This window comes from Engraulis encrasicolus, chromosome 12, assembly GCF_034702125.1.
Source record: "Engraulis encrasicolus isolate BLACKSEA-1 chromosome 12, IST_EnEncr_1.0, whole genome shotgun sequence".
Lineage (NCBI taxonomy): Eukaryota > Metazoa > Chordata > Actinopteri > Clupeiformes > Engraulidae > Engraulis > Engraulis encrasicolus.
The window spans coordinates 5,267,896-5,281,199 of NC_085868.1; the positions used below are offsets into that span (position 1 = coordinate 5,267,896).

The 13,304-nt window shown below is 42.8% G+C and overlaps 1 protein-coding gene across 2 annotated transcripts in view; it reads left to right on the top strand.

Annotated features, from left to right (window-relative positions):
* The window catches only part of obsl1a (obscurin like cytoskeletal adaptor 1a), a 60,120-nt gene that overhangs the window by 5,471 nt on the left and 41,345 nt on the right, over nucleotides 1–13,304 (top strand). For both annotated transcript variants that reach the window (XM_063211530.1, XM_063211531.1), the window contains exons 3-9: nucleotides 25–803; nucleotides 1,184–1,318; nucleotides 1,850–2,276; nucleotides 10,100–10,230; nucleotides 10,759–10,897; nucleotides 11,406–11,666; nucleotides 12,010–12,315. In XM_063211530.1, coding sequence (XP_063067600.1) covers nucleotides 27–803; nucleotides 1,184–1,318; nucleotides 1,850–2,276; nucleotides 10,100–10,230; nucleotides 10,759–10,897; nucleotides 11,406–11,666; nucleotides 12,010–12,315 — 2,176 coding nt within the window. In that variant the 5' untranslated portion in view covers nucleotides 25–26. The remainder of the gene's footprint in view (nucleotides 1–24; nucleotides 804–1,183; nucleotides 1,319–1,849; nucleotides 2,277–10,099; nucleotides 10,231–10,758; nucleotides 10,898–11,405; nucleotides 11,667–12,009; nucleotides 12,316–13,304) is intronic.

The window sequence follows — 13,304 nt, forward strand, 5'->3', positions numbered from 1 at the left end:
GTAATTCTGTTTCTTCCTCTCCAGTCATGGATGTGTTTGGTGGAGCCCCCCGTGTTTTGGGGTACCCTCGCCCCGTGCTGGTGCGTAGCGGTATGGATGCCCTACTGCGTTGCCAGATCGGCGGGGACCCCCAGCCCGATGTGACGTGGGAGCGCAAGAACGTGCCAATCCTGTCGGAGGGCCGCTACAGCGTGTCGCAGGAAGGGAAAAGCTACTTCCTGCGCATCTCCTGCGTTACCGCGGATGACGCCGGCCAGTACATCTGCAAGGCACGGAACAGCATCGGCGAGACTGTTGCCGCGGCAGCTCTCAGGGTCGAACACGAGGCCCAGGAGGTCATGGTGGCGCCGCCGCCACCCAAGCAGACGGAACAACAACAACAAACAGAACAACAACAACAACAACGACCACAGTCAGAACAACAGCCACAAGAAGAACCACGAAAACAACCAATGATGAATGGCAGCATAGATCCCAATGAGCAGCTCAACCAGGACCTGAAGACAACCCCACAGCAGCAGCAGCAGCAGGAGGAATCCCAGAACCACCAATCCCAGAACCAGAACCAGTCTCAGTCTCAGTCTCAGTCCCAGCAGTCCAAGTCGTCCCAGTACCAGCAGAATGAGGAGGAATGGGAGAACCGTGATCGGCCTCGGTTCCTGATCAAACCACTCTCGCTGCGCGTGGACCGTGGAGAAGACGCTGCCTTCTCCTGTAAGCTGACGGGGAACCCTATGCCTGAGGTGGTCTGGGAGAAGGACGGCAAGAGACTCAAGGAAATCTTTGAGAACTCACACTACAAGGTGGATAAAAAGTATCCATGTTGTTTAAATGTATATGTTTGTACAGTTGGAGCCACTTTTTTTTCTCATGTTCCTTCTGCATACCCTTTAACTCCCATGACACTTCCAAGGTGTTTTGAGCTGGACCTTGCAAAGAACAACAATCACTGTGCAGTAAAGAAAACATAAAAGTACAGTGTTAATTCAACATTTAGACGGTACTGTGGGACCAAATACACTCTAAAGATGTTAAATTGACAGACTCGCACTGAAAACTGTATATGCTGTATGTGCCCATCTGTAATATTATTATGTTATTAATGTGCTCTCTTTTCTTGCATGAGTGAATCTCGGTGCAAAATGAATAACATTTTATCGTATCATATCGTATGATATTGTAGGTGAACACGCAGGATGGTGGCTGGTACCAGCTGAAGGTGTTCCGCACGCGCGCCCCCGACGCAGGTGTGTACACCTGTCGGGCGTACAACGAGCACGGGGACTCGGTGGCAGGGGCTGTGCTGTTGGTGGAGAAGGTAACATTTCAAAACGAATCTATTCCAGAAATTTAAGCACCAACAATTTGGTGGTCACTGAGGAGTGTTGCTTCATTTTTTTCTCTAAAGCAGATGTTCTTTGACATCACACTTTAAAGTTAGTCACTTAAAAATATTGTCAAACTTCAGCAGTTCAGCGGTTACTGTTCTGTAAGTCTCTGCAAGGATTTCCAACGGTACACCACTAGATTAAATCAAAAAGCCATTAATGTGATGGGCTGACATCTTCAGAACAAGTGTCTTTTTCCTGCTCTTTTTAATGTAATCTAACAGTGTTGCCTTTGGAAATCCATCTTTTCCAGTTAGCATAATCAGTGTTGCCATACTGTTTTTCAGAGTATTTTAGTCCTGTTTTTTTATCATTGTTTTATTATTATCTTTGTATAGTGTCCCTGAATGTTTAGAAAGAAATTTCTAAATACAAAAAATATTATTATTATTATTATTGTTGTTGTTGTCGTTGTTTGTTTATATAACTTAACTTTTCTTTCTTTTTCTTCTTCTTCTAAGGTTCCCGAGATACATCATGAGTCCAGAAAGTCGATGTCTAATGGCTACGCTAACGGCTACGCTACCCCCACCCCGGGCTCCTCCTCCTCGTCTCATCACGGTAAGGACCGCTACGGCATGAGCCACATGGCCAAGCAGTGCCACGACCCGCCCGTGACTGTCTCCAAGGCCAAGAAGTTTGCCGTCACCGAGGGCAAGCACGCCAAGTTCCGCTGCTACGTGACGGGCAAGCCCAAGCCGGAGATCGTGTGGAAGAAGGACGGTGTGATTCTGGACGAGGGCCGACGGCACATGATGTTCGAGGACCGCGAGGGCTACTACACACTCAAGGTGCTCTACTGCAAGCAGCAGGACTCGGGACTCTACGTGTGCGCCGCCTCCAACACGCTCGGGAACACGCTCAGTGCCGTTCAGCTGTCTGTCAAAGGTACGTACATCACTCATCACTAGATCACCAGAGGTCAAAGTAAAAGGAAAAGGGGAAAAAGAGACAGTTTCCTTCCTACACAGGTAACTTATCTGAGTAACCAATCAGAGTTGTCAAAAGTAAAAGTAAAGTAAGTTTTAGTATTTTTCAGTAACAACACAGTACATCTATCTCATTAGGTACAATGGAGTAAATGGTGTAACTGCTTTGTAAAATCACACGGCAGTGTTTTACTTACACCACAAATTTACTTTAACTTTTACATATGACACCTCTGCTTCCAACACAGGTAACTCATCTGAGTAACCAGAAGACCTGTGTACTTGTCTTATGATCAGCTTACTCTGAGCTGGTTTGATAAAGTTTGTGGCGGGTTCTGGTCACTGTAGGTTTTCAGTGTTTTTCAGTAACAACACATTCTGTGAAAGCGAAAGCGAAGTGAAAGCTGGGAAACTCCAACTCCCATTGTCATTGTGACACAGCACTCCACAGCACACAAGTGTTCACTGCGCACTACGAAATTGTATTTTATACAAGGGGGCAGCCCCGAATGTCGCCCCAGGGAGCAGTAGTATTTTTCAGTAACAACACAGTACATCTATCTCATTAGGTACAATGGAGTAAATGGTGTAACTGCTTTGTAAAATCACACGGCAGTGTTTTACTTACACCACAAATTTACTTTAACTTTTACATATGACACCTCTGCTTCCAACACAGGTAACTCATCTGAGTAACCAGAAGACCTGTGTACTTGTCTTATGATCAGCTTACTCTGAGCTGGTTTGATAAAGTTTGTGGCGGGTTCTGGTCACTGTAGGCTTTCAGTGTTTTTCAGTAACAACACATTCTGTGAAAGCGAAAGCGAAGTGAAAGCCCAACTGGGAAACTCCAACTCCCATTGTCATTGTGACACAGCACTCCACAGCACACAAGTGTTCACTGCACACTACGAAATTGTATTTTATGCCTCACCCGTGCAAGGGGGCAGCCCTGAATGCCGCCCCAGGGAGCAGTGTGGCGGGATGGAACCATGCTCAGGGTACCTCAGTCCTGGAGGAGGATAGGGGAGAACACTGGTTAATTACTCCCCCACCCACCTGGCGGGTTGGGAGTCAAACCGGCAAGCTTTGGGCTACAAGTCTGACGCCCTAACCGCTTATCCATGACTGCCCACCCCTGACACCCCATTCTACCTACCTCATTAGGTGCAATGGAGTAACTGGTGCAACAGCTATGTAATAGCATGTGCTAGTGTTTTACTTGCACCATGAATTTAATTTTACTTTTACTTTGACACCTCTGCTGGTCACATATCCTACAAAACCTGTTTGTCAAAGGTAATATAAAATTATCAGTTTAATACAGAAGTAATAAAAGGCATAGTCTGTTATTGCCTGTCAAACGTACATCACTCATCATCACACATCACACATCCAACACCTGTGTGGCAGAGGAAATATGAAAAAAGTTTAATGCATACTAAATAGGTATGATAGAAATGCACTGTGATGGATAAGTAAATCAAAGGTATTTATTTACCTGGAAGTCAAAGGTATTTCAACAGCTGTTTGGCAACAATAATATAAAAAACAATCAGATAATAGTGGGTATGTCTGAGAATGTGCGCTTACGTTGTTTGTTTGTGTTAAGCACCTGCTTAGGTGATATACAAATCAGTTTACACATAAATAATAAAAGATTTTCCATTACTTGGCTGGCAAAAATATGTCGACACCTGTGTCAGGAGTACGCACCTGTGTACATTTTATGAGCATATTCTTCATCTGTTTATGCTGCTAACCTGTCTGTTCCATCGAAGCTATGTCTGGAAGGCATGTGGAATGTCAAAACACATTAAATACAGGCGATAGACAACTGTAGTGTTTCCTTGGAGAGGTGGTATGCATATTGTAATGAACCAATAGAATTGAATAGAACAGAACAGAACAGAACAGATTAGAATGCCTTTTATTGCCATGAGAACAGTGAGATTTAAAACCTTCCTTCAAGGTGGACACAGCATAAGGAATGAAAGTAAGAATCATGTACTAATACAGTAAAAGAAGCAAAAATACTGTGCTATAATAGACACATACAATATGCACACGATTTGGTGTGCAGATACACAGACACAGATAGACAGACAAAAAACAGACTTGAGTTCAGCTAGTGATCAGCGTGCTAAAGCCCAATTCGGACGGGACTTTTATTACCTATGGACCCCCGGTAATTCAAAATAACTGCGGAGAATGTCTGAGTTTTTAGTCCTCTGCGAATGTGCCATGTCCGCGATTTGAGAGGTAACTTAATAATTCCGCTGCGAATTACCTACTGTATTTCGGCGAAACACAGACGTCCTGGGGTAATTTCACATACGCGCACCGTCTGCACCCCTTATAATGTCTGTGAATTGAGTATATAACAGACTATTTATCCCGTCCCAATGCGCCCCGAAAAATCACAGGGGTCCGGGGATAATTGCGAATTACCAGGGGTCCATAGGTAATATTTATCCCGTCCGAATCGGGCTTAAGTGACTTGGCAGAGGTAGAATCAGTACAATCCATCAGAGTCCAATATGAACATCAATATGCCAGTGTTTTCAAGTGTGAATTCTATACATTCGCTGATGCTAATCCACACCGATCATTTACAGTAAATGTGTGGATTAGGAGAGTTGACATTTCAGACTGGTAATGGTTTTAACCTAAGCCTCCATCACATTCAGCTGCTGGGGTCTGTCTGTGTCTCAGACATGTATTGTGTGTGTGTGTGTGTGTGTGTGTGTGTGTGTGTGTGTGTGTGTGTGTGTGTGTGTGTGTGTGTGTGTGTGTGTGTGTGTGTGTGTGTGTGTGTGTGTGTGTGTGTGTGTGTGTGTGTGTACGTGTGTGTGCGTGTACGTGTGTGTGCGTGTGTGAATGCGTTGATTAACCAGGAGCCGCTGGGACCTAAAGATTTTTTAGACGTTCTCTGTAGACTGATGTGTAAGCTTATATACTCCAGTGGCCTGTTTGTTTGTGTGTGTGTGTGTGTGTGTCTGCGTGCGTGCGTATGTGTGTGCGAGCGTGTGTGTGCTTGTCTCATCAGGCAGCTGTTGAACGCATATCCCTTTTCATCTTTAATCTAGTGCTGTCTCTCAAGACAAACGCTCTGTGTGTGTGTGTGCGTGCGTGCATGCATGTGTGTGCGTGCGTGCATGCATGTGTGTGTGTGTGTGTGCAAGTGTGTACGTATTCGAGTGTGTGTGCATGTGTATGTGTGTTTGCATGTGTTTGTGGGCCTGGGGTCATTTAGACATTCTCTTTAGGCTGCCCTGTGTTAGGCCCAGAGCACATTCCAGGAAATCATACGCTCGCCACTCCTAATAGACATCAATTTTTACGTGCCAACAGCCTTCACTCTCACGCCTTCTGATCCTCCGAGACCCGTCAACTCCTATGGCAAAAGGAAATGGAGAGCTCTTATACAAAATGCTATAGCAGCCATTTAAATACAATTTTCATATTTTAAAAAAATCTGATTTCAATAAAGCATCAGCAAAATTGGACCTGGTTCATTGTTATCTGATATTACCATAACAAATTCAAACATTTAAACACTGATTTCGACAATACTAACAGAGAAAGACTATAGAAACATGTAACTTTTGAATGTTTTTGAAAATGGTTATATAGCGCTTTGGAAAACAGCACTTCACGTATTGAGTCACACGTAGTACACTGACTCACATTAATGAATTGTAGTGGAGAGCGGGCACATCCAAGAGAGAAACTTCAGGAGGTGCCGAATCAAAAAACAAAAATGTACAGGGAAGGATTTACCCATTACTTGTAAAATACTTAATTTAAAAAAGAAAGAAATGTTTCAATTATAGATCCTATTCATGCATCTGATCTTTCCCCCTTACCACCTTAATTGAATCATCATAATAAACACTATTACTTACAAGGCACATTGAAGCACATACTTAAGATATGCTTGAAATTGTTTGTGTAACTTGTCTCTCCTAATAGTCGTCAACATTTACATTGGACGTGTCTTCACTCTGCTGCCAGTAGAGCTAGCATTGAGGTTGGATGTCAGACATGGGTATCAAACCACCTGTTCCACCACGTTTGACTCACATTCATTAGAAGTGTTTGTGTAACTTGTCATTTCCAATAGGCATCAATATTTATGGTGTACTAAGTGTCTAAACCCACCCCTTCAGATCATGTGAGACAGTTCATCTAAATGTCACAACATGGATGTAATTAAATTTGCGATTCTGATCCAGCCTAATGTAATAACATGTTTCGTCACTCAAGTTAGTCATAACATGTTTGTCACCCAAGTTTTAAAAATTGCCTGTTTTAATAAATAATTAAGTTGAGTTAATCAAGTTAACAATTATTATTACCTTATCTTGTGCCAGTGAGTTCAGGTCATGAAAATGGTCTTGATTCAGGTATGGGTAATGGCACGTGTCTTGTTTCTCATGTGAAGGTAATAAAAATGTACCGCCGTCAGTTTAAGGTAATTAAAATGATCTGGATTCAGGTTAAGGTAATAAAAAGTGTTTGCGGTTTGAGACACCCAGGAGAAGTAAACAGGGGCACCTCAGATGATGATGGCAGCACCTGTTGCCCCTCCAGGGGAGGAGATATGTGCCCTCTAGTCTTACAGGCAACGCAACTTCAAGGGTCCTCAAGAGGGGCAAGTCTAAACCAGGTCACATTAGATCAGAGCAGGGTGAGGACAGCAGAACACTATAGGAAGTGCTTTTATAATGTGTTTGTTTATTTGTTTATTTTATTTTAATTTAATCGTTATGTGCATTTAACTGTATCTGTGTGTGAAATGCGCTACGTAGTGAAAAATTGCATTGCCTTGCCTTTTGTAGAGCCATACAGCAAAACACATGGGTTGGACTTTGATGAAGGACTGAGTGTCTGAAACGTTGTGCTATTAAAGTTTTGGGAGCAAAGAACAGCATACCTTTATAGCTCCTTTCAGTAACACAGCAAAGCAGACAGCTTAAACATGCTACTTGGTCATATGGCAATGCAAGGAATGGGTCCTTGTGAGGTCTAAACTAGGATACATTAGATTACCGCAGTGTGAGGAGAGGACTCAAGGAAGAGCCTCCATCGAAACGGAAGACAACACAACTAGAAACTAAAAACATACTAAGTAGTCTCACATCCATCCTAATGTCTCTGGTAACACTTTAGAATAATGGATGCAAAAAAGCATTATAAAGACTTAATAAATAATTAACTATTGATGAACAAAACATTAACAAACGTTTGTAAATGACTAGGAAATGTAAACAAATGCTTGTAAATTACTAGGAAATGCTATGTTAATATTTTATATTTATCAAACATTTACAAGTTGCTTGTAAATGAATAAAATACTCTGTTATAAGGTATGTAAAATCTTGCATATATCATTTGTAGATATTTTATAAAGCATTAATAAAACTTAGTTAATAATAAAAACATTTGTTAATGTTTTATTCATCATTAGTTCATTATTTACTGAGTCTTTACTAAGGAACATTATTATAAAGTGTTACCATGTCTCTCATGACAGGCAAGTCTAAATTTCACCATGTTTATATTAAGATCACCAAAGTGAGAGAGATAACGGTTTTACAGTCAGAGGTATCAGTCATGGAAAAGCTTCCAGATGAATTCAACACACATGCTAACATGCATGAATAAACATAGCTACCTAACCCATGAGTAAAACCACTCTTATGCTATACAAATAGGTCTACAGCACACTACTGAGCATATCCTGGATAACACAGCACAAACACTAAAGCACAAATCACATCACAAAGTAAGGCTACTCTACAAAGCAATCAACTCTATGTCTGTGTTTGGGTGGCTGTGTCTCTGCCTGTGCCAGTGTGGGACTCCCTGCCCTGTTTTCCTCTAATGATATCTCCTTTTTGAGTGGCCACACTTGACAGCTTGGGGCTGGCTGCTGCCGGTGCGCTTAGCTAAATTTAGCACCCACCTCATGCTCCGACTATGAGGCTAACGGATGCTAAACACCTCAGGCTGCGTGAGCAAAGCGAGAACAAGGTCAGGGGCCAGACTGAAAAGCAAGTTGTAGAAACCTGCCGGAATGTGCATGTCGAGGGACATATACAGTACAGAAAACCTGCAGATGTGTGCATATCAGGTCAGGACCACTGATAACTGGCCGAGCCCAGCGTGAAGTCATGTGAAAGACCCTCCACTCAATACATACAATGTAATGGGGCTCCAATTCTGCCCCACCCCCCACCTCCCTCACTCTGCCCTGGGCCCAGGACAACTTTCCCCTTAACCCTCCCCCTTTGGCTTCCCTGCATGTCAGAATTAATATATCAGTAGTATAGTTGAGCATTTATAGGTGGGAACATGCCTTAAACACTCTTACACTCATTAAGTTTGTTAGGCTATCAGTGCAGTATGTAAGCCATAGGGAGGTTTTCTGTATTGCATGCTTTTCCCTCACCCAAAGTGCTGACCCCATTGTTTATTTGAGGGTGTGTGTAAGTTGAGATTGAGTTGTCAGTGAATTTGGATATTCTAAAAAAAATGTGAACAATTTCTTTAATATGATACGATACAATACGGTTAGACTTAAAGGGACAGTTTGGTCAATTTCAACATGCAGTTGTATTGCTCACGCTACCCTTGACTTGTCAGTACCTGGTGATGCCACATTTTTCGGCTCAGCCCTTTCCGAGATATGGGCAATTCTAATGGGGGCAGCGTTTGTTTACATTTTTAAAAAATGAAACATAGGCCAACTCCAAATATTTCCCAAAAGGTACTGCTGTTTGCTAGTTGTCTGCTGATGTTTTATAACCTTTTGGATGTTTTTGGGAATAAATAAAAATGTTTTTTTTTAAATGTAAACAAAGAGCTGCCCCCATTACAATGACCAGGATCTCGGAAACGGCTGAAGAAGAAGAAGAAAAAATCTCAGGCACTGACAAGTCCAGGGTAGTGTGAGCATTACAACTGCATGTTGAAATTGACCAAACTGTCCCTTTAATTGTCAGTTTTCACTGAAATTCTTTTTGCGTCCCTGAGCAACACTCGCTTAAGACAGGACATACACATAACATGACATCACAAGACTTTTGCACAACTGACAAAAGACAAAACAAAACAAAACAAAACAAAAAACAGAGGACACAGCCCTATATACAGACATGCATACATACATTACATACAACCCACATAACTTGAGGATCCTACCAACATGGAGTGATAACTCTATGCAGTCTTAGTTATGACTGATTTAACAAAAGAATCGATTGATGTATGAAAGCATGTTTACGTCTGTTGCGGTTGAAGCGGGGAACTCTGAAACGCCTACTTGAGGGTAATGGCTGGTATTCTTGGTAAAGAGTGTGTGTGATGTCAGCATAGCATATCTTACATGTCCTGGGATTTTTCATTTAAGCTTCCCAAATTAGCCTTTTCTTGTCAAGCTAATGCTGGCCATTTATTTATTCATAGGTATAAGATTTAAATGCAAAGGTAAGTTGGTGTAGCAGCACACTCACAAGGTGCTTGAATGAGATAAACATTCAACAATCAACTTATGACTAGTAATGATGTACTTATAGAACATATAAACTATACCCTTTTCATAAACCCCACATGCTTTTGTTTTGCTTTCTTACACACATCAATTCCTTGCTTTTTTAATGTCATTTCCATTTCTTACCCGCTCCCTCTCAAGTCTGTGCTTCAAGCATGATCTGTGGGATGTGCAGATGCAACGCCTATCTATGATGTAGTCATTTCCTTCTGTTCCCTTCTCAGGTCCGCCGGTTCGCTTTAAGCGTGGTCTGCGGGACATAGAGGTGCGGGAACGAGATGTGGCCGTCCTGGAGTGCGAGGTTCCGGAAGAGTCCATTCCCACATGCTGGTTCCTGGAGGACCACAAACTACAGGTCTACATTACATTGCATTTCATTACATTGCAGTTAGGGCTGGGCAATATGACGATATATATCGTTATCGTGATATAAAAGTGTATATCGTGACCTTTCTCCTATATTGTTTATATCGTGATAGTAATTTTACCAATTTTATACAATTGAATATCATTTAATTACATTTCATGTTGTCACAATACACACTATAAGTTAATGTAACTGTAAAAATAAGAATAAAAAGATCCATTTTAAAGAAAGGTTGTTTTGCGACATGAAAAAATGACGAGCGAATAAGGAGAATAACTGAAAACGTATGGAATTGTGCTATATCGTGATATATATCGTTATTGTGATATAAAGTAGTCCATATCGTGATATTGTTTTTTTTCCATATCGCTCAGCCCTAATTGCAGTACACTGCAGTACATTGGGCTACTATAACAATATATTACACTACATTACAAGTACATTGCTAGTGATGTACCTTCTTTGCTGATGTAAATGCACACATCATTAATTTGTGTTATTGGTAACGGTCTGTAGGCGAACGCCAAGTACGATATGGAGCAAAAGGGGACTCGGCGCCGCCTCACCATCCACGATGTGGGCGCTGACGATGACGGAGTCTATCTGTGCGAGATGGCAGACGGCGGAAAGAGCATCGCAGAACTCACTGTTAAAGGTACACAAGCTCTCGGGTAGCCACACGTCGTTCCACCAGTGCAACACTGTAATAGTCACTTTACTAAATTTTACTACTATACCATAGTACTACACCACCATGACAGTACACAAGGCCTTTAAAAATACATTTCGACTTGGTCATTTCCATTTTGTTAACAGCTAAATTATAACAGGGGCAGTGTCTTACTGAGTTAAAGGTAAACATGTAGATGAGGTGAAAGTTTGCAGTACAGTTGCTGTGGGCCTGCAGATTAGGGTGCATCAAATGCCCCTGATTTGGCAAAATCCATTCAAAATAATTTTCATCACAGAAACACCCAATTTATTAACTGTAATTGAAATGCTTGGTAGATGTACTGCAGATGTGATTCATTATACGTTACATATTACACTTAGATGATGCTTTTATCCAAAACAACTTACAGTTATTAACAGAGTATTGGTTACAGTCCTTTGAGCAATGGGAGGTGTTAAGTCCATGGCTCTTGGCTGTCTGTCCTCTTCAGGCACCATCGTGCGTAAGATGCCCAGGAAGCTGGAGGTGATGGAGGGGGAGAACGCTGCCTTCTGCGTGGAGGTGAACCAGGACGACATGGAGGTCTTCTGGTACAAAGACGGCCACCAGCTGCGGGAAAGCCACCAGACCATCATCAAGTCCTTCGGCAAGACCCACATCCTGGTGTTCGTCAACACTTCTTACCACGACGCGGGGACCATCACGTTTGTGGCGGGACGGTCTAAAAACTGTGCTCGCCTCAAAGTCAAAGGTTCGTTTTTTTGTAACTACATTTCATCTTTTCAGCTTTTGATTAAGTTGCTTACTTTTTACAATACTCAAAAGCAGGCACAGAGTAAAATAAAATGGAATATTCCTCAGGAGACATGAACCTTTGTTATGGACTATTGTCCACCACCCTTTGAGAGCAGGATGTACTATGTGTGCGTGTGTAGTGTGTGTGTGTGTGTGTGTGTGTGTGTGTGTGTGTGTGTGTGTGTGTGTGTGTGTGTGTGTGTGTGTGTGTGTGTGTGTGTGTGTGTGTGTGTGTGTGTGTGTGTGTGGGCCTGCCTGCGTGCATGTGAAGAACATAATCTGTCTCTTTTTCCCCTCAGCTGCCCGCCATTGCCCTCCTCCGTGCCCGGTTGGCATTAAGATGGAAACCCACATGGCCAACGGGGCCCTGCTGTCCTGGGAGCCGGCGCCCCACATGCAGACGGGCACCAAGACGGTGTACGTGCTGGAGAGACAGGAAGTGGGCTCCCAGGAGTGGAGGAAGTGCCTCAGCACGGAGACGGCCACCTCCGTGGAGGTCCTGGGAGACAGCGTGCCCTGCGAGGGAGACTACAGGTTCAGGGTGTGCTGTGTCAACAAGTATGGACGCAGTGGACACGTGGAGTTCCCCAAAGTGCTCAGACTCAGTAAGTGTGTGAGAGAGTGTGTGCGTGTGTTTGTGTGTGTGTGTGTGTGTGTGTGTGTGTGTGTGTGTGTGTGTGTGTGTGTGTGTGTGTGTGTGTGTGTGTGTGTGTGTGTGTGTGTGTGTGTGTGTGTGTGTGTGTGTGTATGTATGTGTGTGTGTGTGTGTGCAGATTTATGGGACTTGGGGTTGTGTTGCTAGTAAACAGGTTACACAGACCACTGGCTTTGATGTGTCTCTTTTCCAGTTCCAGAGCCAGATTTTTGGCGTAAACACGTAACCACGTTGAAGTGGCACCGGCACGGTTGCCTGTTGCCATGATCAGGCTATTAGGAAGACCCCTGGGGAACTGAGGACCTTTTAGCTACAGTCCCCATGATCATTCACTAATGCATCTTTCAATGAACATTCTTTGGGGACCAACCAAATGTTTGGAATTGCCCTCTAGCTACAGCGCTGCTAATTCACTAATTCACCCTTCAATGAACATTCCTTGGGGGCCATGTAATGACTCCATGCTTCGTGGTACCAGAGTGATTCAGAGTCCTGATTTAAAACAGTGATGTCACAGAGTGTTCTAGAATATGGAGCAGTGAGAGTAAAATCACAAGTTATGAATAAACACACTCACAATGTGGATCTTGTCTTTCACATTTACTGTAAAGATCTCCTACGAGATCTCCTGATCTGCCTTTGAGCCCACTTCATTTTTAATTCTCAGATGTATTGCACTCAAATAGCCATAACTAATTGCGGAGACCAAGTTACTGATTTGCAAGTTACAAGTAAGTCTCAAGTCCTTCCAATCAAATCCGAGTCTAGTCACAAGTTAAGACACATTTGACCAAGTCAAGTCCAAGTCCAAGTTGTACCAAAGCCAAGTCTAGTTCAAGTCATTATGTATTTCACACACAATCTTGACAACTTCTTTTGATCATATATTCAATACCTCTCCACAGTGCATGTCCCCCTTTGTCCCCTTTGTCACTTTAT